This window comes from Coptis chinensis, chromosome 4, assembly GCF_015680905.1.
Source record: "Coptis chinensis isolate HL-2020 chromosome 4, ASM1568090v1, whole genome shotgun sequence".
NCBI lineage: Eukaryota > Viridiplantae > Streptophyta > Magnoliopsida > Ranunculales > Ranunculaceae > Coptis > Coptis chinensis.
In genome coordinates this window covers 90,488,823-90,516,277 of record NC_141459.1, presented here as the reverse complement: position 1 = coordinate 90,516,277, position 27,455 = coordinate 90,488,823, and the positions used below count along the sequence as shown (strand labels likewise).

The following is a 27,455-nucleotide window of genomic DNA, read 5'->3' as shown; positions in this document are numbered from 1 at the left end:
ACTTGCATATTGCACGCAGATTGAAGTCTTATTTCCAAGGGCGTATCATCAATGTCTACACTGAATACCCCTTAAGGAAAGTTCTTCGAAATGCTTATTCGAGCCGATTAGCAGAATGGGAAACATATTTGAGTGCCTACGAAATTATCTACAAAGCCCAATCATCTGAGAAAGGGCATGCATTGGCATCACTTATGACAAATTTTTCTGTCGATGACATACCGACCATGGAAGAGCAGTTTGAGGAACCTCCTCTTAATCCACAACAAGGATCGGCCGATCCTTCTTTATGGATTCTACACACGGACGGTTCCAAGAACAAATCAGGTTCAGGCCTTGGTTGTGCTTTGATCCGACCTGATGGCGAGAAAATTGAAAAATCTGTTCGCTTCGGATTTTGCGCATCAAACAATGAAGCTAAATATGAAGCGGTTCTTTATGCAATGCGAACAACACTTGACCTGGGGGTGACAAAGATCGAGTTATTCACTGACTCAAAGCTTGATGTGAATCAATTTGGCGGATCTTTGCTCGAAATGATAGGATGACTGCATATGTCCAAAAAATGCATAAGCTATCCATTCATTTCAAATACATTGCAGTTCACCAGCGCTCTCGCAATGATAATCGTTACGCCAATGCCTTAGCCTATCTTTCTGCCGTAGTTGATGTTAACAATGAAAGAAAAATCTATATTAATTTCCAACCTGTTCCAAGCATAACTGTTATAGAAGAACATGTTCAAAACTTATATATTGCTCATCTATGCTATTTCCAGATGACATCTCGGAATTTTGAATTCGAGCAAGTAAATGCCGTAACAAGAAAGAAAAGAAAGAGAGAAGAGCTAGCTCAATCGGCCGACACAAGTTTAGAATCTCACTTATAGGAAGGAGCTCAAGAAAATTTAGCCGACTATGTTAAGAGTGATTCTCCACGCACACATGAAGCCGACCAAAGCAATGTTGATATGGAAGATGAGTCCCACGAAGTTGATAATTCTCCAGAAGTACCACATTTGGATCTCCAATCTATCGACAATGATTCTTCACCAGATTATTGGAGACCTACTTATTTAAAATATCTGCAACATGGAACTCTACCTAAGGATACTTCACTTTCCTACAAAATTAAGAGAGATGTCCAGAAATTTGTCATAATTCCAAATTCTCAAGGCAAGCTCCTACTTTATAGGAAGACTTTTCAGATGTCTTTCCATAGATCAAAGTCATCTAGTTCTCGAAGAGATACACTCCGGACTTTGTGGAAACCATTCTGGAGGACGTAGTCTTGCACATAAAGCCATGACTCAAGGATATTGGTGGCCTAGCATGCAAAGACACTCAGCAGAATTTGCCCAAAAATGCATACCATGTCAAAAACATGCAAATATGGACAAACTTCCAGCAACAGAACTCCACCCAATTCTAAGCCCTTGGCCTTTTGCGAAATGGGGCTTGGATATTGTAGGACCCCTACCAAAGGCTCTTGGAAGTGTACGATTCTTATTAGTTGTGACTGATTATTTCACTAAATGGGTAGAAGCTCAACCACTTGTCAACATCTCAGCAACAGATGTACGATGTTTCTTATGGAAAGACATCTCAGCAACAGATGTACGATGTTTCTTATGGAAAGACATTGTTTGTCATTTTGGAATTCCATCTAACATCGTCTCAACGGTAAACAATTTGATGCAGAAGAAATTCACAAATTTTGCGCCTCACTAACAATTCAGCATAATTTTTCCGCACCATATTATCCACAAGCAAATGGACAAACAGAAGCAACCAATTAGACGATTCTCTCGACTTCGACGAAAAAGCTTCATAAAGCAAAAGAAAATTGGGTTAAAGAGTTGCCAGTAGTGCTTTGGGCTTATCGCACCACTCCAAAGCATTATACTAATCTTTCCCCTTTCAACCTAGCTTATGGCATAGATGTTGTCCTGACAGAATTAATTGTACCAACTACAAGGACAGAAACAGCACAAACTGGAAACAATGATGCTGCTCTAACTTTGGCGACAAACTCAATTGATAAAACTCGAGAAGAAGCTTTTACAATGTCTAATCAAATATCAGGCAGACATGAAACACAAATATGATAAAAAGTTTTGCCTCAAGAGTTTCGAACCAAAAGATTGGGTACTTAGCCGCAAATAGAAGCTCATTGAATCTGGGAAGCTGTTAGAAAATTGGGAAGGACCGTTCATCATTGATAGGCCAGCATCTAAAGGGTCTTATGATGTATCTTTGTCGCGGAAGCAAGAACAATAGATACACAATGTATAAAGATACCCAAAACTAGGGTCTAATGAATAAAAACGAATTCTTTTAATTCAATAATAATAATCAAGTCTGAAAATCTTAAGGTTTACATCTGCTTATATAGAGAACTAGTTAACAAATCCTAATCATAATAGAACTTGGGAAACTAAAATAGAAGCTAGTCTAATTCTAATTAACTAAGGATTTAAAATAGAAATAGAATAAAAGATAAACTCTAGCTGTAGCATTATGCATGTGCTGTGCACATGATAATCTATTGCGTCCTCGCATCAATCCCCCCCGCTTGAGAAGAGCTTGTCCTCAAGATTAAGTCCTTGTATTTATGGTAGAAAGTAGGACCCATGAGTTGAAATGTAGCATCAGAAATCCATGAATTTTCAGAGAATGGACGGTCACACCACTTCACCAAATAACGATCATAAATACCCTGGCGAGTCGTAGTAGTAGAAACATCAATGACAGTTTCAATCCGATCTGTAGCAGTAGCAGGAACAACACTATGATCTACAGGTAGGGGAATAGGTGGAATACTATTGCCAACAAAAGGAGTGAAGTGGAATGGTATCAAGAGCCAATTGATTTTTGGAAAAAAAAATTTAAGGAAAACTGTTCACGAGTACTGTTCACCGGAACACTGTTCATCGTGGGGTTACTGTTCACCGAACACTATTCATTGCGGGAAAAAAAAAATTTTATTCAATTTTCTTGGTTAATTGTCATGGAGTATCATAAGAGAAGTAGAAGAGAGTCACCACCGCCGCCCGATTATCGAAGTTTCCATGGATCGAAGTACTATACCGATCACAATTATGGGCGAACTTACAATATGGATTGCAGCCGCCGCGAGAGTTTTACTCCTTCAAAAAGGTTTAAACTTCGTTCCCCTCTTCTATTACTGGTTGTTAGTTTACGACGAAAATTCAAGTCAGAGAAGAGATGCGAATTTTCCTCCTACGAATCGATATATGATTCCGATTCCGACCACACAAAGAGGGGTGGTGTTTCCTTTTTTAAAAATTGTCACTACCACCACCATGGAAAAAAGTCACTTTTGTTAGTTAGGCGAACCCATAAACCTTCTCTTCCTAACCAACAAGGCAAATTATCTCAAACAAGGAAACACCGATACAGTGATCCTGCATGGAAACATCCTCCACTGTCTAATTATGAAAGTGGGCGGCAGCGCCAACACCTTTTGTTTCGAGCAGCCTCTATAAGCTCTCGTGAACGACAAGCTTGTGTTGCCATTGATCCCACGACAGACAAACACACTGACCACCGACTGAATGATCCAAGGAATGCTTCAAAAGATTCTACTTCTACACCAATTGAAGATGATACAAAATCCCAGGCAGCTCATGTGGTTCGGAATAGTATCTTGGTAAGTGAGGACAAATCCAATCAACTTTCAGCATATGATAATGCTGTAAAGCATCATCTATTCCTTTCTCGTCAACAACTATTATCAATTGAAGAGGAGAAACCCCTATTGGATTCTACAATGGTGCAACTTTCACCGGGGGCAGCGAAAAATATTAAGAAAGAAGAATCCGAAGTTCTTTTTGATCCTGGTATTTTTGTTTACTCCAAATATCACTTTTCTGGTTATTGTATTGGTCAGCCAAGAATACCCGGCAGTGATAAGGCATTAACACTCAGCCAGGCAACAAAGTCTGTTCATTCAGTGAATTGGGGAAAGAATGCATAGTACTTGGTTCTTTTTGCGAGTCATTACTTGGGCAAAATTCGAGGACGAATTTTCTGTAACCCGGGGAGGGTGCCGTATTCGATTATGAAGAACTTTTGCGGGTTTGAAGATTTTCAAGACAACAAACTCGAGGACGAGTTTCTTTCAAGCATGGGAGTATGATGCATGAGCATGGATTATTAATAATTAATAGTTTATATTTTATTTGGTCTCCTAATTGAATTAGGATTAGGATTTAGGATAGTTTCCTATTTGGTTTTCAATTAGGTTTAGTAGTTGTTTTCTTATATTATTATTGATTATTAATTCTTTGTGAATTGTTCTTCATGTTTGAAGGTTTAAACCCTAGATTTAGGTGTTTGATTTATTAAATCTAGTTGATGTTCATCCATTGTTGAAGCTTCCGTCAACAAAATACATCAAATTTGGATTGCGCCTATTGTGGTTATTGCGCCTTGGTGGAGAAGGACTAGATGGAGAATCTGAAGGGTCCGGAAGATCAAAAGCTGGTGCTAACTGATGTGGCTATCGGCGGGGCGAAGGGGGTGGCGAATCAACTGGGTCAGGGGAATGGGGTGCACCCTGGTCAACAGTAACAGCGTTCTTGTGGATAGGCCTAGTATTATGTTGGACTGGAATATAATTTGTAGCCCTGAAAGTATCATGAGGTCTTCCATGGGCCTGCACATTAGAAACCCAAGGAGCGATGTTTGCCCGACCCGAATTAGGCAAATAGGATCGTCTTTTGGTCGATCGAAATTCTTTGGAGAAGATGACCGAGAGTAATGAAGCATCAATATGTTTTTTGACCGCGCCAAGGCGACAGATTTCGACGATAGCTTATGCGACTTGCATTGAGATCCGCATCATAATAAATTCGGGAGCAAAATCTTTATCTTTGAAAAGTTTGATCAACATGGGGAACTCGAATTGTGTGATTCGTCTGCGATCTTGACTCGGGAAGGCCAAATCAAAGACGCGAGGAAATCGACCGATCGATTGGGATTCAAAATCGGAACACTTCCATCAACAATAGGTCGTCCCAATCGATTTAATTGGAGAAGATGGTGATTTAGTGCTTGAAGCTACAAGCGATTCTTTATCGCTTTCAATGGAAGATGGATGTGGAGAAGTTAGCGAAGGTGCATGATCGGCGTCGATTCGATTGAGTATTTTTGGGCGCAACAACTAACTCAACTTGAACAGTGGTGGGAATCTTGGGGTCATCGCCCACCCACTATCCATCCACAACGTCAATGGTGTGTTTGGGTTGAAAATCAGCACGAGCTTCATCAAAATCTCTTTTTTATGTCAAGAAATCGGTCGAATTTGCTTGCAATTCTTTCTCAACACGAACCAATCTTGTATTCACTGCTGGTGGTCGTCCGCGTCCTCTTCGTTGAGTGGCCATGACGAGCAAACTAGGAAAAAACCTAAAAATCTGATACCAATTTGATGTATCTTTGTCGCGGAAGCAAGAACAATAGATACACAATGTATAAAGATACCCAAAACTAGGGTCTAATGAATAAAAACGAATTCTTTTAATTCAATAATAATAATCAAGTCTGAAAATCTTAAGGTTTACATCTGCTTATATAGAGAACTAGTTAACAAATCCTAATCATAATAGAACTTGGGAAACTAAAATAGAAGCTAGTCTAATTCTAATTAACTAAGGATTTAAAATAGAAGTAGAATAAAAGATAAACTCTAGCTGTAGCATTATGCATGTGCTGTGCACATGATAATCTATTGCGTCCTCGCATCATCTTATTTCCTTCATCGAATCACTGGAGAAAAATTTGCTAAGCCATGGAATGCTTTTCATTTGAAGAAGTTTTATCGTTGATGTCTTCCCTTTATTTAATGTTTGTTTTTCATTCATCTAATCATTTCATAATTCAATAAAATTCAATCCATCTTTCTTTTGTTTTAACTAAGGATCAAATACTCTAAATTTCATTATCATTACACTATAGGGGCGACGTCACCCCAACTTTCAATATATAATCGTTACAATCTGGGGGCGTCACCTCAACTTTCATTATCATTACATTATGGGGTGGCGTCACCCCAACTTTCAATATATAATCATTACAATCTGGGGACGTCACCTAAACTTTCATAATATTATCAATATACAATGGAGGGCAGCATTATCTCAAATCACATTATTACACATTGGGGACAGGAAACCCAAAAAATAAAAAATAATAATAATAAAGTCACCGATCACTTAAAGTATTTCAATTAAACTATCAATTCTATTTGCCGGTCCTTTTGCCGCCCATGGCTAGTGAGGTTTTTTTCTTTTTGTTGTCGACCCTATTAAAAGGCAATTCCTCTAAGTACAAGCCCATTAGCAATAGCTTTGCCGATCCTCTTTTGTTATTAGGTTAATCTTAAAAACCTTAAGCTCGTTTTCTGATTTTTGTCTACCACAACTTAACAGCTTGACAATTGCCGATGACACTCCAAACCCGATCGGTTTTGCACTTAACCCGACCGAAATTTTGAGCTGATCTAAATTAATAACCGACTCTATCAATTTGTTCAAACTGCTCTCCTTTAACTGCCAAACCGACCCCTATTGTACCTTAATTCTCTGTTCATACTATTTTAAAACTTATTACAATCCTTTGTTCAATCAATTTCCTATACCACGTAAGTGCCTTCTAGCTTAGTTGGTAAAACCTTTGGGTGATGATACCAGAGGTCTGAGGTTCGAACCCCGCTACATACAATTGAGTTACTGATCTCTTTAAAAACAGGCTTGCCCACACATTTTTTTTTAGCAAGTAAAACTTTGGATGATACCAGAGGTTTAGGGCTCGAATCCCGCCAGCATCAAAGAGTTACTAATCTTATTTAAAAAATTGGTTTGCCAATAAAAAAAAAAAAAAAAAAAAAAATCCTATACCACTACTTGCCGATCAACGTATTCAAACCCGTCCAATTTTCGAAATTCACCAATTACTAATCTCCTATTGAAGTACCTAGTTTCCTTTTGATCTCCTACCCCACCCGATTAGTATTGCTAAACTTCGACATAATTTGTTCAGACTTGACCGACCACTTCAAGTTGCCGACCTATTAATTTTCTTGACTTGCCGATCAAAATCCAATACGGCTTATCAAGTTGCAGATCCTACTTCATATGTACCGATCAAATCAATATCAACTTGAACTTGAATTTGCCGATCAAAATTAAAAGTTCGAATTTGGCCGATCGAAACTTGCCGATCAATTCAAAGAAAAATTCAATTACTTGCCCCTCGATACTATTGCCGATTAATTTCATTAACCGGCGAATCAGTTTTTCGAAAAAAGGAAATTGCCCGATCTATTAATTTGCCAATATACTCTCAAACCACCCGAACTTACCGATTTCAGCTCTACAAAAATATAGAAACAGATTCCATTGTTAACACCAATAGAAATACCAATGCTCCACATCAAACTATTGCTGACCAATACCCGACCCAATTTGCCTCCAAACAATTACAAACAGCCGATCAATCCTTAGTCTAGCCTAATCTATATTATGCCAATCAAATTAAATCCAAGACTCCAGCTTTGTCAATAAGAAAAAACCAGTCAAAAAACTGATCAGTTACAACAGCTAACCAGTTTGTATATTTGCCTATCAACTAATTTCACTTACCGATCAAAACGCCTTGTCAATATATATTTCTATTTCTTGAAAAAGAAATCGGTTAACTCCTTGAGAAAATGCCGACCCTTCCCAATTTGGTAAATCAATCTCTTTTTCGAAAAGAACTCTAGTGAGTTTACCTTTCCAATCTTCAAACAAACTTGGTGATACAGCCATCGTCTCCTTCCCATTTAAAGCAATCACGTTTAAATCTAGCCGATCTATTTCTTAGCTTTTGTTATTTAAAGGCCCAACCTTCTAAGCCAAGGTACCCTATTTACCAAACTGCCATGCACTAACTAATTGCTTAAGCTGCCGACCCTTTTTCTTTTAATTGTTCTTACCCACTATATTTAATTGTTCATTACACTATATCAAACCCAACTTTGACCTTCGATACACTAATACCAAACCCTTCAAGATATTGCACCCTTTGGATTTTCTTTACCGACCTACCTAAAGACCAATTGCTTCCTGATCCTTCTACCTCCATATATACTATATTGCTCTTACAATTCAATTCCTAAAGCCAATTAACATGCTGATCAATTCGCGTTTGGCCCCAACTATCGACATGCCGATTAATTTGGTTTTAGCTACAGCTGGATCCCAATCTAATTCATGTTCTTGAACGAATTCCTTCAGCAACTTCAGCTTCACTCCAGGTGGAAGGCACAATCTTATAGCAGCTTGACGATTGTTTATGTGTTAGCCAATACCGATTCACTTACCAATCAGTTTGGTTTTAACTTGCCGCTCGATAATGTTGCAAATCACTTTGAATGCTCAATTTTGAACTTTCAAAAGTAAACTTGCCGATCATGTTCGCTTAGCCTTGTTAAATTTGTTAAATTGTCGATCAACAATGCCGATCCAATTCCAACAAATTCAATTATTTCCCAAACCCAATAAAAAAATAAAAAAAACCTAGGTTACATTGACACGGGCACGCGTGTCGGTGTCCGACACGGATCTGAGGGTGTCGGATCTGGCGATTGATTGAAGATCGACGGGGACACGGATAGGAATAATTAATTAATTTTTTAATAATTACAAATTTATTAAATTAGATGGTAAATCAGAAATTGAGGTAAATTAAATACAATATGTAATGCGTATTGTGTCTAACACGATACGACGGTTTCTGGACATGTGGATCATTATCCGACACATATTTTTTTCAAAATATGGCGTGTCCATGTAACCTAGAAAAAAACTAACTAACTGATCCTATCAAGTTACCAATCACAACCCACCTACTTGTTTCAAATAATTCATTAATTGCATATTGAATACCCAACAGTTAGCCCGATCAATTCACTAATCCATTTACTGATCAAACCAATTCACTTGCTTACCGATTCAAAAATCAACAATTTGTATAGCCTCAATTACTTTACAATATTGCCGATGAGTTTGTCAAGTTGCGATCTTACGACTCAAAACCGATTGAATAGACAAACTATACAAATTGTCGATCAATGACAATTGCTTATCAATTGCAATTTCCAACCCGATCGCCCAATCGATTTTGATAACCCAATTTGCCGAAGAGATAGACTTGCCGATCAGTTTACCAATCAACAATCTCCAATTAACCCAATTTGTTTGTTTCAACATTACCTCCTTTACAACTGTTGCCGCCATCCTTGCTACTGAAACTAGTTCCCAATCCCATTAGTATTCTACTGTTTAAACCCAACGAATGGATTATAGCCCATCAATCTTCCAGTCAAGATACCGATCGGTCAATTTGAAGAACAAGTTCGCTAATTCGGGCGATCTCAATTCGATAGTTCTCAAACTAAAATTTTGTTTTTGTAACATGTTTAAATTTTGCCGTTCACTTTCTATTTCTAATTAGTCCAAAATAAGTTTGCCAATCAACTATATAGCAGTTTCCTTTTTAATAATCGTTTCCATTCGATTGTGAACCAGACCCTCCTTTTGCCGATCCCTTTGAATTGCCGATCCTATGAACTGCCGCTGGTTCACCACAGCCAACCTCTTCTCTGGCTTGAACAATTGACATTTCTTTGCTTCGGATTCAAGTTCAAGAAGATAACACTGTCGGATCTAACAAATTGTAACCGACCAATCCTTAAGAAAGCTATCTCGCACAAACCGACTAAGCCTCCAGAAATTGAAACCGATTCAATTATTAATTCCAAATTGTAACCATTGCTCTATATCAACTTGCCGATCAATACCTCCCATCACACTTTGAAAGCTCATCCCCGACCCTTTCATTTTCTTCAATCGGTTTGTATTTGCAATACTTGTTTCTGCCGATCCATAAGCCTTACCTTCATTTGCCGATCCTATTGCCATTCCACCTAGTTATTTGAACCAAAATATGGTTTATGCCGACCCATAATCCTTACCTTCATTTGCCAATCCTATTGCCGTTCCACCTAGTTATTTGAACCAAAATATTGCGAAAAATTTACCTTCATTTGCCGATTCTATTGGTAATTTCACTCTCCTTCACATACCAACCAATTTGTGAAAAATACCCGACCCACTTCAGATCGGCTTGGCACTTTAAACTGTCGATGGTTTGCTTACCTTTTCGTTTTTGCTGATCCTATTGCCTTTCATTTTCTTGTCAGACCAAAATAAGCTAGTCTGCCAAATCTCACCTAAACTTCTATTGTTGTACGGTTTGTACCTATCTTTTTGGTCTACCTGATCCATTAATCTACCGAGGGTCCATAAGCAAACTCCAATTCCAATGCCAATGCCTAACCATTTAATTTCTTTAAACCTTATATATTTACTGAAATGCCATTAATTTTTGAATCAACACTTTTGAACAACTGATCATTCTTTTCTCAATTTAATAATACCTCATAAGCTTAGCCCGCATATATTTCAAAATATATTTAAACTATTATAAGATTATCTATTTGTCAATCAATATCCAAGTACAAAAATTCCTACGATCCGACCAATTACCAAAAAAAAAAAAAAAAACAATTATTTACTTTCTTTGCCACATGGCTATGACCATGTAACAAAGAGAGGGCGATGTTCCGACCCCCACAAATATGGCCTAATAAAAGTCCAATTCAATACTAACCCACACTCAGAGCCCACGTTCAAAACCAGCTTACTTACCTACCAGCAATAAAACCTATGGTCAGAGCCCAAAAAGCCCACGTTCAGACCCTACCTACAACAACGCAAATTCTATATATTTGATATTCAATTAAACACGTGTCTTTACTTGGACGAGGAAGTCGTTTGACCAATTCAAACAACTTCCACAACTTTGTCCACCTTCAAGATTCGTTCGCAAAACTTCCATCAACTTCATATCGTGTGACAGTTCTCCAACAAGTTCTCCAACTTCATCCCACGATTGGAATATTGGAGAACAAAGAAGTAACTATCACCAATCCTACCTATAAAATCCAACATTTGTCATTCTCCAGAACTACGCAATCGAGACTTAATCCCAAGCAATATCTTTGGGTACATAGGCAACTTCAAAACCGAAGTCCAGTCTCCTCTTTCACCAACAACCATCCCCTTCGCAATCTCTTCCGAAAAGATCACTTCCGACCCAACTGGTGTGTTTTGGCAAATCTTGTCGAAACAAACATAAAGCAAAAGGAACCACTCACTTCAAGCATTTCTTTATGAAATTTTCACAATCCACATTCTGAAGTAGCACGAACCACTGCCATCTCCAGTACAAACACCACAACTGCTACCATTGTCAATGCCACCACAACCAGAAGTGCCAAAATTTTCATTGCAACCTTCAACCTCAATCCCACCATCATCACCAGAACAATACCATCTCCACCGCCAACACAACTACAACCACCACTGGGATGGCCTGTACCACCGCCAACACCAGTACTGACACCACCACTATCTTTTCTAGTGTTACCAAAGAACCATCATCACCACCACAACAACATCTTAGTTCTCCACAACTGCCACTAGCCCTATTATTAGTATAACCAATAAACTACCAAAGTCTTCATCTAGCCCAATAACTAACCACCATCGCCTCCACACCGTCAACAACTTAACAATGTTAGCAGATCCACCATGACGTGACTGTCACCACCAAAATCACCAGCAATGTCATCAATCGAGCTTTACCACAAAAACCACAAGATTATATACATCACTACATGTTCATTGCTACGAGCACCACCACCTCCATCTTCATGCCAAGACATGTGCTAAGGTCATCACCTAATTGAAGACACCATCAAAATTGGCATCACTAATACATTAGGGTTTACCACCATGAACTTTAAGACACAAACCTACCATCACTTTCACCAGTCATACCAACACCTCCATTAACATGACCTTTGATACCATAACTGCCACCAACTAACTACCAGCTTGATTCTACCACAAAATCCTACACTACGTGCATGACTACCATCGCCACCACCTCCTCTTCTAATGCCACCAGATACACCACCTTCGCAACATTGCTACCAGCACCAGTGTACCAACACCATCAAATACACCACCCGGGAAACAAACATCATTAAAATCCATCATCTTCCTAAAACTAGCATCATCACCAACTCAAGGTCACAATGCAAACTGCCAAAGTCACAACGAGACCATCCTCACTGTCATTTCCACAAGGATCTTCACAACCACTACAGGATTGCATCACCACCAACATCAAAATAGCCACAAAAAGCACAACTAGATAATTGCTTACATTTTCCAAGATTACAACCACCACCTCTACCACTATGATCAGTGCAAAAGCATGTCTATTTGATGTCATATCATCTAATACAAGATCCATGCATACAAGTAATTTGTAATTTATTACGTCTGTCGTCTGTCGGATAATTAATTTCTTGATGCAACTGACAAAGAATCAAAATGAAAAGTATAACCTGGAAAAATTGCAAGCAGAAAAATATTTCATCCAAATCATTTTATTGTTATTTTTTAAACAAATGAAGTTTGAAGAGATGAATTGCTTTAAATTTCCATTATGATGATGGTTGAACAGATCATTGATGCTTTGTGCAAATTGATTCAATAAAAAAAGGTTGACTTCTTAAACTTCGGTGTGAGAGAAGGTGATCACCTTAACATCAAGTTGCTTTGCAAGGGAAACTGTTCTTCTCAACACTTCTTCTTGTATGCGAACATCATTCTCATCATATGCTCGTACAAGCAAGGGAAGAACATGTGATATCAACTGCTCCTGTCCGGTCTGTTACAATTTACAGACATTCAATTCAAGATCACAAACCAGATATAAATTAAGTTTCAACAACCATCCGGGGATATATTCATCTATAAAGTCTTACATTTGCCTCGCAGACAACAAACTAGAGTACTTGCGGTCCTTAATATGGTACCAACTCCAATGTGTGTGTTGTAACAGCATAGTAAAAACTATTTTTTCACATGAGAGAGATTCACCAGGAAGCATAGTACTTTTAGCATTTGTAAAACGAATTTAAAATTTAGGACTTGAGAAACAAGCTTTTAATTTGGTGTAGGAAAAAAGCAGAAAGTATAAGCTGCTTAAGGACCTCAATCTAGTATACGTATACTTCATGAAATTCATCCGAGGAAATGGAACAGAATACAATAGATACGGTGAACTGGTAAACCTACTCAAAAGCAAAGAATATCCGAAGTGCATACACTGAGTTCAGAAGAACGTGGATCACTAAGATAGTGAAACATCAAAGGAAACACAACTTTCCAAAGCTTGTAATGCGAGCATAACATTATTAATCTCCCCCCTCCCCAACACACACACAAACACAGCACACAAAGCAAAAAAGAAAAGAAAAGAAATAAGGGTAAGCCAATTGATTATGAGACTAGGACAGTTACACATTTTGTGATTACATTAGGCAGTCCAGAACACTCATTTAATTGAACAGTATAGTTACAAATCTTTTGTCATTAGTAAATACATTAGCGACTATTTCAACTAAACATGACACAGAAAAGTTAGAAAGAAACCCCAGTACCTTGTTAATAATGAGATCTGCACGTTTCACAAGCAGCAACAATGTTTCGCCAGAAGCAGTACTCAACACAGGAACTAGTGCTGGCAGTGTCGATAGTTCAAAATCATTTTTATCCTAAAAAGGCAGAAAGAACTTTGAGAAGCACCATCCAATAGTCTCAAATGTGATTTTTGGAGATACACTATTTTCAGAAAAGATGTTCAAGATGATTCATAGAAGCTTTAGATACTTTGTATGATCCAATAGAACCAAAACTATATTGCTAGCCCAAGTCAGTTATTCCTTCGATAGAATAAAACTGAAAGGAAACTCAGCCGGTTGTCCTTCAAAATGACATTGAACACCCAATATGCTATATAAAGTATATGTACACAAGAAACTCATATAAAAGACCATATTGAAAGACGTGTATCCAGGTCACCATACTAGGAGCATGTTTGCAGCTACATAATTTTCACTGTAGTTCAAAACATTAGCACAAGTACATATATGCAATTGGAGTTACACTTGGCCAAGGTGCCCTGGCAATCTGGCACTGCCTTTTGAAAAACCTTTCTTGGCCCCAGCTTGGACCAAATTCATATGTAAAAGCTGAAAATATGTTTTAAACCTACTGGTGCAATCAAAACAAACAGCTAGTTCAAACTTCAATGTTTAATATCATACAAGCTATCAGCATTGTAAAAATTTGGGGCTTTTGTTAGGTCATGGAAAGAGAAACATTTCCTAAAACCCAATTGGCCCATGAACTCCCTAGAACTGAGGAATAAGAAATACAATCTATAGCTCACCCTCCTTCCAGAAATATATAATTACTCAGTACGATCAAAGAGTTTTCCAAAGACTAATATGTTCGATAGTAGAAGAGTAAGTAAGCTGCAGAGAAAATAAGCATGTATATTAGTTACTACTATTCCTTTTATCACACAGACGGATATAGTACCTGGGACTCCGCTATTGTGAGAACCATAGGCAAAATTACTGGTTGCATGACCAAATTTCGAAGTTCTGCACAAAGAGGTGGAAGTACCTGCATGCAATAATCATGAGAACCATGAGCAAATCATTAAGGTAATCACAATGTTTTCATCTCTAATGTAACACAGAAAACAAAATGTTTATTACATTTCTAGATCAAGTAAAAAGTATCAATGAAATGTTGCTTAGTATGCGACAGAGTTTTCTTCTTTTGATAGGTAAAGTGAAGATTTTCATTCACATAAAAAGTAGGTTGAGGTACACAACAAGTACAAGAAAAGGGGAGAAGTAAAAAAAGAAAAGAACATCCTCAAAGAAAAACACCAATATCATTTGTCTCTATACATAATATCTCCCATCTCGCAACAAAATACAGAAGAAACTTGGAGTATAACTAACAAATGAATAGGAATGCATTTTCTATTTCATGTGATAGGGTCTTGGTCATGGCAGAAGATTTGCTACCTCACCAAAGATGTCGCATCCTTGTTCCACGGTTTATTTTTATTTCAAAATGTGACGCCCACATGAAATAGGCACACCCTGATTTTAATGTATGATAGTCAAGTGGGTGGGTCACCATGGAAGCTTTTGCCTTACCAATTTCATTGAACAAACAATTTCAAACACAAGACTGTCACTTAACAAGAAGGAACAAACTCACAATAAAACAGATCAAATTACATGACAGTGTTATTTCTTTCTTTATATTGACCAAGATGACTCCTTACAAAGTTATGTGACGTCTAAGGTTTCGTTACTCATCTATCTTTATTTGTAGGGTTTGGTGTCTGACAAAAAGGTTTGCATCTTCGATAATCTTGAAACGAGTGGGAATAGAATGATGTGGAATGTGGCACCACAGAGGGGGCTAAATGATTAGGAGATTGATCATTTGTATCCGTCATGGCAACAATTTATTCATGCCTGGCAAAGATTTGAGAAAATTGATAGGAGGTGTTGGCCTTCGAAAAAGAAGGACTACAAGGTGAGATCATTTTATAAATGTTGACATATATGAGCTTCTAATATATTAATAAAATTGACCCTTCATAAAAGTTTGAGCTTCACATAAGTTCGAGCTTATGGAGAAATTGGTAATTTAACATGGTATCAGAGTCACTGGTTTCTGAGAAGCTCGGGTTCAACTCCTACCAGGTGAAGATGTCTAGTCCTTCTACCTGTGTATTTCTAGCATGTCCTGCTGAGGGGGAGTGTTGACATATATGAGCTTCTAATATATTAATAGAATTGACCCTTCACATAAATTCAAGATTATGGAGAAACTGACAATTTAACAATAAGGTCATACCAAATCAACATTCACGGACTCATCTCTTGCACAATCACTAGAAACATATGGGATATTTTCTTCAATTCCTTTATAAAGGTTCGGGCTACCTCAAATAGCATCATGGAAGATAGAAAAAACATTCATATTTCATCCTTCGACGACAAAATAAATGGTTAGTTGGACACAAATCATTTGATATTGTGCAAGGAAAGGGATAGTAGCTTGCACAGTTGCACACAGAGTGTGAGGTGCGCTTGCTTGGCTTATTTGTACTGTGGTACCATCATTCAAATTCTATTTTAGCCAAAACAAAAAGAAAAAGAAATACAAATCCTCACCAGTCATATCACATTTACATAGAATAATTTCTTTAAATAGAACATAAATGGATAATTGGAAATGTTATAGCGCACAACAATAACAGATTAATGGCAAAATAAGAGACAGCTCAAACCTTATACCGCAATACACGGGAATCAAAATCTTTCCACATATCTGACAACGCTTTTAGAAATTCCGACTTCTGCATATTATCTCTTTCCTGCAAAAATAATGGATCTTACAGTTGTCAAATCTCTAATTTAATGCCAAGTCTTAGACATCTCTGTTACAGAAGCATGTAACAATTAGCTAAGCAAAACAGGCTTACAAGCATGTGATCAAGGAAGCGAAGAGCTCGCAATCTAGTGTCATCGCGAAAAAATGGTGAACCTGCAAAATAGGAAATAAATCAATAATTAATGTCAAAAACCAAATATTATATGATGAAGTGGGCAAACATTTTCATGATATGTCAATGAGCAATACCATCACTGATTTAAGCTGATACATGCATTGGAACAAGATTACAAAATTTATATCTTTTTGTACTGGAAAAACACAGTATTGGTAATTTGAGAGAGGGTGCCAAAACACATTACATGAAAGAGTACAACGTAAAATTGCAAGCAGTGTGGCATAGAACTAGCTTTAGACAAGAAGATTGCACATATTTTCATTAGATCCCTTTTAATGCATGGAGGTTGCCAAAGAATAAAACCTCAAGGCTACTGCCACGAGGCATTTAGCTTCCCCTCAACTCTTTCATCCTTAGAGTTTGAGCTGCGTCTCCTTATCCAATTTATATATGATGGACATGGTCAGCTTTGTCAAGTGGTATCAAGCAGAGGCTTAAAGAAAGGACAAGTTCCAACTCCCAAACTCTTCATTGGTACCGAATAAGTCCGGGAAACAAATCAAGCAAATAATCTAGACTCTAGTCTCTAACTGTCCAGCATGAGCCTCCAAAACATGATAGAGAATATAAACTGGAAATTCTTATTTTTATTTCATTCTCACCAATATAGTTGTACAAATATTTGGAAGTCATTTTAACTTGAATACATCTTTCTGACCCACTTCCTAACATATTATGGATCTATATTTCCTCCAAACTTCCAAGTGCTTAAATCAGAACAGAATAATCACACAGAAAAGGCAAAGCACCTTCTTTCTTTTAATTAAAAAAATCAATATTACATCAATATAACCATAAGGATTACACTAATACTCTAAGTTACATTGACCAGGATATGTGTGTCCGTATCTGACACGTATATGAAGTGTCTGACATGGCGAAATATAAAAAATTGAGGTATATCACATACAATATGTGTCCGTGCCGTGTCCGACACAGGACGTGGATACGTATCCGAAACAGATTATTTTTTAAAATATGGTGTGTCCATGTACCATAGCTAATACTCGAGTAGTTAGCCAGTGGCTAACTAAACAAGACCAGATGGAAGTTTCTACCCTAGAACACCCCTGATACAAGCATCCCAGCAAGAAGAATACCCAACCCAGCAAACAAAAAACATACAAAAAAGAAAAAAACAGTAAAATAAGTATAGAAAGACCCCCAAAGAACACCAGAAACCAGTAGCATAGTCACCACCACCACCACCACCACATTCAAGCCTCCTTGCTCCAATCCTCCTCCGACGGCTCCAAATCTAATGCAAAGCACCTTCTCACTTGCATATTATAGTCTTTTTATTTTTATTTTTCTCTTCCTTGTACTTTTCTTTTTCCTGTTCTCTGTAGGGTCTTCTGTTAGCCCTTCGTAGGGCATCTAGAGTCTGTTGGGCTGTCTTCCAGGTGTAAGGGGCATGCTCCCAGTAGTTGCGAGCTGGTGACAAATGAGCTTGGTGTTGCTATGAACTTTTTTATTGCATAATATATCTTTTATCTATCCATGAATATTCTACACCTATGTACCTGACTCAAAAATATCAACTTCATGAAGAATAGATTCTCTTGGTATTTCAAATGTAAAGAATTTATATCCTATAAACGGAAAAAGTAAACAATAACTATGAACTCAACAGGCCTAATAAGTAAACGAACTATTGTAAAGCATTAATTATGCCACAAAAGCTATGTAATTCAAAGTTAAGAAGCTTGCACTCCATTACCTGTAAAATCCAGAGCACTTGGTCTAGAAGCCTCATTCACAGAGAGCATCCTTTGCAAGTCGGGAACCAAATCTGTTGGAATGCTTGAAAAGGCTTCGTGTGACATGTATGTCATAGTATTCATGTACTGCAATGCCACATTCCCAATAAAAATAAGAAATGTTTCAAATTTTTCATGTTTAGTAATATCGTCAGCAAGAAAACAATTTAAATTAACAGCTTACCATCTTGACATTGTTGTGACAGTCCAAAAGAGGCTTGCGAGCTATCAAATGGTAGGCAAGGCACCCAAAACTGAACATATCAGAGGCACATCCTGCTGTGGATGGTTTACTCCGAACCAGTTCAGGGGCGGAATAATCAAGAGATGGCTGACTGGGTAATATGGAATCCTCATCATATTCCTGCCAAGTTAATTCTTACTTAGATAACATTTGCAGACTTGCAGATCATTTAATTCAACACTACTCTATAAGATTGCTCGATTGACATGAGTATAGCCATATTTGTGAATTCAAGCAAAATTAAATGGAGACAGAGTATTATGACCACTACTGAATCTATCATTGTTGCATAAGTAGTACGAAGGCCTACAAATTTGGTTTTTCACTTCATCAGGTTTCTTCTTCATTAGCAGGACCCGCACATTTATTGAAAAAATACATAGGTCTAAGAGTTTATCATTTAACATATATATTTTTCTACTAACAAGAATAATAACTAATTCAAGTTTAAAAGAATAATAAGGCATCCGAAATAGTGTAAGATAGGCATATGCATTATGCAAAGAAACTAAGACATCCCAACTAGGTTGGCACCCCATAGCCTACTCCCCATTTGCCATATCAAAGAACATAAATAGGTCAAAAGTACAGATTTTTGTCGAGTTAATAGAAAACTAATTATACTTTCATAACTAAAGGTCCTCTGATGTACCTAGTATTCTACATTCCTTTTGTTTTTCTCCTTTTCTTCTTTCTAGAGTTTTCTCTTTCATACTATGTAAAGGGTTCGGCTATTGCCAATGACCAAATTTCTTTTGCCAAGGGCCAAGACAATTTCTGACAAAAATGCCCTTAAAGCTTAAAATTTTTAGGAAGGGGAGACTTCACCTCATACACCCATCATATTTGCAAATACAGAATTGAAGAAGACAATATAAAAAAGTTTGTCTTGAATTTTCGGTCAACTCATTTCAATCCAATAAAATAAATTTTCCTTTTTATTGATGTATATCTAACATCTTTTCATTTGATTGAATAATCTATTAAGATTTTATCGCACCCCATTCACTTTTAATTAATTATGATGAATAATCAGTAGATATTGATTTCAACTTAATAATATTTATTTTAATGGTGCGTGAAAAATAAATCGAATAAAAATTAGATAACTTCAAAACCTACAAGTAGTAATTCTAGAAAAATTGGTTTTTCAAGCTACAAGAAAATAGTCCAGAGGACCAATTTTGGGAAAAAGTAACTCTAGAGACACTGGTTTTTGTGAGCAACTCACAAGAACAAATTTTGGGGAAAAGTAACTCACGAACCCACTATTTCAAAATTAGGAACCCTCAAGGACAAAACAAGTTGGCCCGGCCCTTTTACTTTTTTTAAATGCCAGTTATACCCTTCCGTGAAAATAACCCTCAAGGACAAATAGCCCGGATTTAAAATAAATATTTTCCGATTTACCCTTTCTGTCATTTTACTATGAACAATGAGTATTCATACCTTTTGCTGGTGTATGAACAATGATTGTTCATATCCAAATAGGTAAATGTACCTTATACAATATATTGATGTATGAACATTGAATGTTTATACCAAAAGGACTATGAACATTCAATGTTCATACCCAAAGGACTATGAACATCGAATGTACATACCCAAGGACTATGAACATCGAACGTTCATACCCAAAAGACTATGAACATTGAATGTTTATACCCAGTCAATGTTCTATGGACATTCAATGTCCATACCCAAAAGACTATAAACATTCAATGCTCATACTAAATACACCGGGTCGTTTCGTCTGGGCCGGGCCGTTAATTATTTCGCGTCAGGAGTATACTTGACATTTCATTTACCCGATCCGTTTTTTATTTCGCGTCAAGGGTATACTTGACCTTTCATCTACCTGGTCCTTGTGAGTTACGAAAAAAAAAATGTCCTTGAGAGTTACTTTTTCGGCAGTTTTGTCCTTGAGAGTCACTCCCTGTTCACACTAACATATATGGCTATGACAAGATTAAATAAATATTACTATTGACTTCATGGGAGAACAATAAGCTTTCTATATAATATATATTCAATAAGAAGATATGAAGTTCTCTTTGTTTACGCATTGTTCATGGTTCGAATAGATTTTCAAAAAATTTAGGAAAAGGAAATTAAAGATAGAAAAAATGAAGAACTAATTAAATTTTAATTGGAGAATGTTTTTAATGTAGAGCGGATATTGTAGAAGGATTAAAATTTTCAAGAAATGGAAGTAGAAGAAAAATTGGAGAAGACGAAGTGTGGTGGTTTATGAATTATGATTATGGGGCGAGGGCATTTTTGCCAAATATGTATCTGGCCCTTGGCAAAAGCAATTTGGTCATTTTTTTCACACAAGGAACAAAGGTTAAGAGAAAAAAAAAAAAAACCCTTTATCTTGATATTTGTTTTTTATCAATGAAACTCAATTTATTCATGAAACAAAAGTTCACACAAAGTACAAGCGAATCCCAGTTACACAAGAAGTCTTATTATTTCACCCCCTTAAGCTTAAAATAACACTTGCTTATAAAAGAAACTTCTCCTTGGTGTCCCCCACAATTTTGTATTTTCTCTTCTTTCGCTCAAACATCTGCAAGTCTCTATTTTTCCATATCCCCACAATAGCTAGTGGAAAATACTCCACTCACCATTTCGCCTTGGTAGATAGTGGAAAATAGATGATATTATCAGCCGACACCGTCCTAACAGTCGCTGGATGTCAACAGCTATTCAAAAATCAAAGAACAACACCACACTCAATTTGATAATGGGCACGCAACAAAGTGAGTCACACTTCCCCAACTTATCAAAATGAGCATATATATTGTGAACTCATATCCTTAGAAGATGTGATCTATACCTTTACTTACAAGTAGATATGGAGGTACTCAATTCCATTTAGGGTGGCTTTCTTTGAAGGCTTGCTTTCTTAAGGAGAATTAAAAGTTTAAAACCATAGATGCCTTGAATTGATGAGGTATGGAACTTCAAAATATTTGCCCACTATGCAAACAAGAAGAGGAGCACTTGAATCATATTCTTCTCACATGTGCCATTTCAAATGGTGTTTATGGCTATTCTTGTCATCTTTTAACAGATGTGGACAAGTGCTAACATTTGGATATTGTGGAAAGAGAAATATACTAGGATCTTTGAACAAGTGGAAAGGGATTTGCACAAATTGGTGCAAGCGAAAAAAAGGAGTTACATCATTGGGCATGCACTAATCCTAGTTTCGAAAGGGTGACTTATCAAGATTTCATTTATAATTGGGACACTCTTTTATTGTGAAACACGTTTGTAATATCTTGCAAATTGGGTTGTGGTATTTGTAGGGGCTTGTAGAATCTTGCTACAAGAACCATTAGTTGTAATATCTCGCAAAATTTTGAAATGTTAATTTATGAATTTTATCGATAAAAAAAAAGTAATAAAAAAAATGGTGAACTCATATCCCTTTTATTAAAAATGTGTATATTTTGAATTTCCACCAAGTGAGCACCCCAACAAATAAAGTAACCTTGAAAGGAAAGTTATCCTTCCAAATCTTCTTATGTGGAAAATTTGTAATCATTTCTTCACTACTATGGATTTGCATTGCATTCTCCTTAGGTAAAACTCGGTAGTAGGAATTAACAAAAGATTCCTCCTTGTCCCAAAACCACCTTTATTAAGCACCCCAAATCTTCCCATTTGTAACTAATAGACATGAGGCTCCAAACATTTCCACTTCCAATTCTAAGTTGCACATTCCATTCCAACCCATGTCTACAATTCTCCAAATAAACCGCAATCTTCGCTTTTTTGTTAGAGGAAAACTTATATAACTTACCGTTCTCATAAAAATATCATGTGAACTTCTCAGGTCTCTTTTTCATGTGGTGTGCAACTCTGAATAGAATTACCTTTGATAATCAGAAAAAATCATTTTCAACTATTGGCCTCCATGTTTGTCTTCTACGGAATCGATTACTCACACACTTATCTGTTGCATCATTATCGGGACGGTGGTCTAACTTCATACATCAATCAAGGATTGGTTGGGTCATTCCCTTGATGGCAAAGGATCCAGATCCTTTAGCATCTCGAGTCTTGAAGGTGCATTCTTGTCAGGACTGTAGACTACTGAAGATTTTCTATCCCAGAAGAGGTGGTTATATCGACTAACGGGCTCGTATACCACTGGGGGATAATTTAGAGGAATGGAGAGACACTCTGTTTGGGAGCTTCAATTTCACATGGGACTCGTTCTTGGGCACTTGTAGTGAGGACCACTGATGTATGTTTTGTTTTGTGTACATGTATGCTCTTTGTTTTCTCCTGATGTATGTTAGTATGTAAGATATCTGATCCTACAACTTCCATCATTCACATTAGTCCAATACATCTACAGTTTACCATTGAAAAAGAAAGAGGATTGCTAGTGTCTCACCCCTTTAAGGGGTAGGACTATCCTACCTCTATATCTAACAAAATAAATTACAGTTGACCTTCTCTAGAGGTCCCTCTTTTCATTAATAGAAAGAAATGAAAGAAAGACCAAAAATCAACAAGTGAGTTGACTCGGTGTCATCTCCTCCAAACAAAAAAAACAATGAACCTTTCTCAAGTCCCACCAGAACTAGTTAACCGGTAACGAACCGATGATACCTTTGCACTGCCCGCCGGAGTTATCACTTGAATTCCGTCAACTAAGGTTGTTGTATTTTTTGTATTGGATCTGGTCTAAACCAAATAAAGAGCACCCACTTCCTTTGTTCTTTTCATGGTCCCACACTTCCACCATGGCTACAATAAAATACTTATTTGACTTGTTCAATTTTTTGATGCTTTGGTGGGTTGTTTTACTTGTCCATGTTGTAAAGAACACTATACTTCCTTGGAGAAACTATGATTTTAAGGCAATTTTGGCTGAACAGATTTGGAAGGCAACCTTTCCACAAGTTATGTTGACAATGTTCAGTATAAACAAGAGAAAATGACTCAATCAATTTGAAGGAGAGAAATTGAAACATTAAAAGAAAATACATCGTCTGTCTCTAGAAGCTTTGTTGTTTCTCTTGTATTTCTGTCTTGTTTCTTGTTTAATTGAAGTCAATCTACTTTAAAAATTGATTTTAAAAGCAACTGTTCAAAACATTTACCGGTCATCTTTTATTGTCTTAATTAGAGGTAGGATGCTCCTAGTGAGGACGCTAGCAATTCTCAAAAAGAAAACCATTAACTTCCTCTTCTACTTGTTCAAACCATCAACACGAATAAGTTTCAATGATAATGACTCAACAGAACATGAGGACAACCAGGGATAGACACGAATAAGCACCTATTGTGTGCTTAAATATACTCACCGGGTAATGGAAAGGTTGCACAGTCGTAAGATCACCACCCTGGTCTGCAGAAGTTGCAAAACCAAATCCGCCGAGCTTCCAAGCACCACTAGAAGTAATAAAGACAGTCTGCGACAATGATTGGATCAATAAGAAAAGCATGCTATGAAACTAGACCAGAAAGATCTATGCTGTGGGAACTAAAAGAGATAAAATAAATGATTCTAACACCATAAACACATTTCTTTACATATAATTAAAGGGAAAAGACCAATAATATCAGGGAACTGAAAAATAAGCTATCTTAATTGCATTCAACAAGTGTTTGGGAGGCTTTCTTCAACTCATTTAACAAGCGAAGGAGTCCCCCGGATAACATTAAGGAAGCTTTGGGGAAATATATCATTATTCATTAGTTTCCTTCTAAAGCCAAGTAGCTTAGTGGATCAAGTCCTAAGGCCGGTGTGTGGGTCTAATGGAAGTTATGATTAGAGTGGATGAAATGAGGCACTTCAAAGGATTATTCATGATGTTTCAGAGGTTTTCTTTATTGTGCCAGAGGGCATTCATCTTTTAGATGGTTCAGTTTCCAAGACTTTGTGTATCACTAAGAATCAGTTTATCGGGAAGTTAAACTCTTGTAAAGTAAGAGGCCACAGTGTTTGCTTTCTTTCGTGTCTTGCGAAGGTAGGACAGGCAGTCTATATGCTCCCCTTTTTGGGTAATGTAATATATGTTCACATCAATGAAATCACAATCTATTGATAATAAAATAAATAAATCAATCAATAAGGATTAAGAAAATATAACTGGAACCTAAGAAGAACATCTGCATACTTGCAATTTGATTCTATGCACTAACTAAATATACCGAATGAATGAAAACGGAAAGAAGTTTAGCATACGATAAAGATGTTGACCTCAGGCGAAATAGCTCGGTGTATAAGGCGTGCATTGTTATGGAGAAAGTCCAACGATTCTGCAGCCTGGAGCATACCATGTTTGACCTCCAACAGTCCCATTTCCTACACAAAAACTAAGAACCTTATATTAAAATCAAAATGCGACACACATAATTAAAAAAAAAAAAAAAAAAAAAAAAAAAATAGTCCATACCATTCCTTTAAGCTCCTTGGGGACCTTAGCAATATTATCAACCAACCCAAGGGCATTGGCCACGGAAGCAAACAAGGGTTCCGTAACCATAGCCATAGCATTCTTAGTCTCATCCAATCCTTGAACAACATGAACAACACCAGGATGTCTCAACCTAACCAATTTGGCCGCATCGGCACGAATAATATCGAAAAAGGCATCTTCAGCCGCCTTTGATAGACCAGAACGAGCTCTAGTCTCGGAAACAGACTTTTTATCCAACACCCAAACACAAACAATTGGATATTGAGATGGTATTGAGGATGATCTAGACTTAGCGGAGTACAGTTTCCATACTAAACCTGGACCACCAGATCCAATCTGATTAATAAGTTCGTAATCTTGTAATGCTTTTGGTCCTGTTACTTCTTGTACTGTTGTTGTTACTGTTTTTTCAATTACTGCTGCTGTTTTTGCTAATGCTTGTGTGAAACTTTTCATGTTTAATGCCATGATTTTCAGGAATGATCAATTTTTTTTGCCACTTTGTTTCTCTCTTTTGTCTTTTTTTTTTTGTGTTTGTTTTCAGGAGTTGAGTTGTTTTCTACACTCGAAATGCCATGGAATATCGATATATCCGACGAGATTTCATTATAGATCCCAAGCTCATGGGCCTTATGGAAGCTCGTGGGTTTCATTTACCCTTTACCGCGCAATTCAATTCTGAAGAAAATGCTGAGCACATCAATTCACATTCAAAGAACATATTTTATTGATATCAAATATAGATAACAGAGCAATTTTGGTTACATGCATCTAGCTAGCTACTACTTCAGCACACATCCATCCCTTGGGTCCCTCTTTATTATCTTCATAAAGCCTATGCCTCAAGGGTGAGTGATCCTGCATGAAGAGAAAACAGTATTGTGAGGGTCATATTCATGACATAGAAGGTTATAGGTGATAAATGGGCCGTAAGTAAGTTAAAGGTGGAGACGCGATCTTTGGTGATCACGCCCAGCGGAATGCCAACTGCTGGGAACGCTAGAAACTACCGCATGCGGTTGGGAGGACAGGCGGCGTAGGATCAAGGAGTGATCAACGAAGAATAAGAGGCAGTGAGTGATACAAGATTCGAATCGCAGGAACTGCCGGGACGGTGGAGGTACCGAGGATGCAAGATGAAGGAGAGATGAAGCAGCCGGACAAGAGGCGATTGAAGGAAAGGGAAAAAGAAGTATAAAAAGAGAGGGAGTTTAGAAGAAGAAAAAAAGAGAAGAGAGATTAGACTATAGGAGAGAGATTGTATCAGAGAGGATCAGAAAATTTGTCAACACATTTGGCGCCGTCTGTGGGGACCGAGAGAAAATGGCCACCATAGCGAAAAGAGCGGTAGGGAGACCTAGAAAAGAAGCAGTTCGAGAGCCAGAAGAAGAAGAAGCGAGCGCAGAGATAGAAGGAGTGGGGGAAGAAGAAACATCCGAGGTAGCGGCGGACACCACTAGACTATTGCAAGAGGAGATAGTCAGGTTACGCAATGAGAACGACGATCTGAGAAAAGAAAAGGAGGACACCCAAGTGGAAACAGAGCGGAGGGATCTACAAGATAGTGGAATGGAGGGAGAGAATGAAAATTTTCCATCCATAAGGGAGGAACAAATAGCGGGCATCACGATGGAAGTGGTGCAGGCGATGATTGAGAAAGATAGGGAAGCAAATAAAGGGGTGGAGAAAGTGAACCAGAGCGCAGCGCAGAAAGAGGTGGCGAGTCTCAATAAGAATCCACTGGCAGATATGGTATGGAATGCGAGGTGCCAAAAGGTTGATCAACCCAGGTTTGAAAGATATGATGGGAAAGGTGATCCGACGGATCATTTACATCACTTCCGACAACAGAGATGCCATTATGGCAGGAAAGCAAGTATGATGGACTCCGATGCATGATGTTCCCGGCTAGCCTTAAAGGGGGAGCGTCAGATTGGTATTATAGATTAGCGTCGAGGAGCATCAACAAGTTTGAAGAACTAGAGCGTGCCTTTGTCGATCATTTCATACATCAGAAGCGGAGAGTGGTCGATATCGCGGCTCTATTCAATGTCAAGCAAAGGTCAGCGGAATCGTTAAAGGGAGTTTTTTATGTAGGTTCAAGGAAGAGGCGTTGAGGGTAGAAAATTTGGAAGAACATCTGAGGTAATAGCATTCCGGCATGGTTTGAGACAAGGAACTAGAGTCCACGAGTCGGTATCAAGATTGAAATCACCACGTTACATGCTTTGTATCGAAGGTGGAAAAGTACATACGATATGAGGACATAATCGCAGGGAACGCAGCGAACGAGAGGAGATCGAGGGGAAGGCGTCTGACGGTGGACAAAGATGATCGGAGGGGTAAG

At 37.6% G+C, this 27,455-nt stretch overlaps 1 protein-coding gene across 4 annotated transcripts in view; it reads right to left on the bottom strand.

The window, feature by feature from the left end:
* The window catches only part of LOC147505571 (SCY1-like protein 2 A), a 33,385-nt gene extending 7,739 nt beyond the window's left edge, over positions 1-25,646 (bottom strand). The window contains exons 1-10 of one of the 4 annotated variants that reach the window (XM_086558062.1): positions 25,085-25,646; positions 24,889-24,993; positions 23,990-24,097; positions 18,600-18,779; positions 18,376-18,502; positions 16,569-16,630; positions 16,374-16,460; positions 14,591-14,677; positions 13,648-13,761; positions 12,744-12,872 (exon numbers count right to left, since the gene is read on the bottom strand). In XM_086558062.1, the coding sequence (XP_086414188.1) occupies positions 12,744-12,872; positions 13,648-13,761; positions 14,591-14,677; positions 16,374-16,460; positions 16,569-16,630; positions 18,376-18,502; positions 18,600-18,779; positions 23,990-24,097; positions 24,889-24,993; positions 25,085-25,576 (1,491 nt within the window). In that variant the 5' untranslated portion in view covers positions 25,577-25,646. Of the gene's footprint in view, positions 1-12,743; positions 12,873-13,647; positions 13,762-14,590; positions 14,678-16,373; positions 16,461-16,568; positions 16,631-18,375; positions 18,503-18,599; positions 18,780-23,989; positions 24,098-24,873; positions 25,005-25,084 lie in introns of all 4 variants that reach the window. The other 3 variants (XM_086558064.1, XM_086558061.1, XM_086558063.1) reach the window with 3 other exon arrangements.
* Between the last annotated feature and the right edge of the window lie 1,809 nt (positions 25,647-27,455).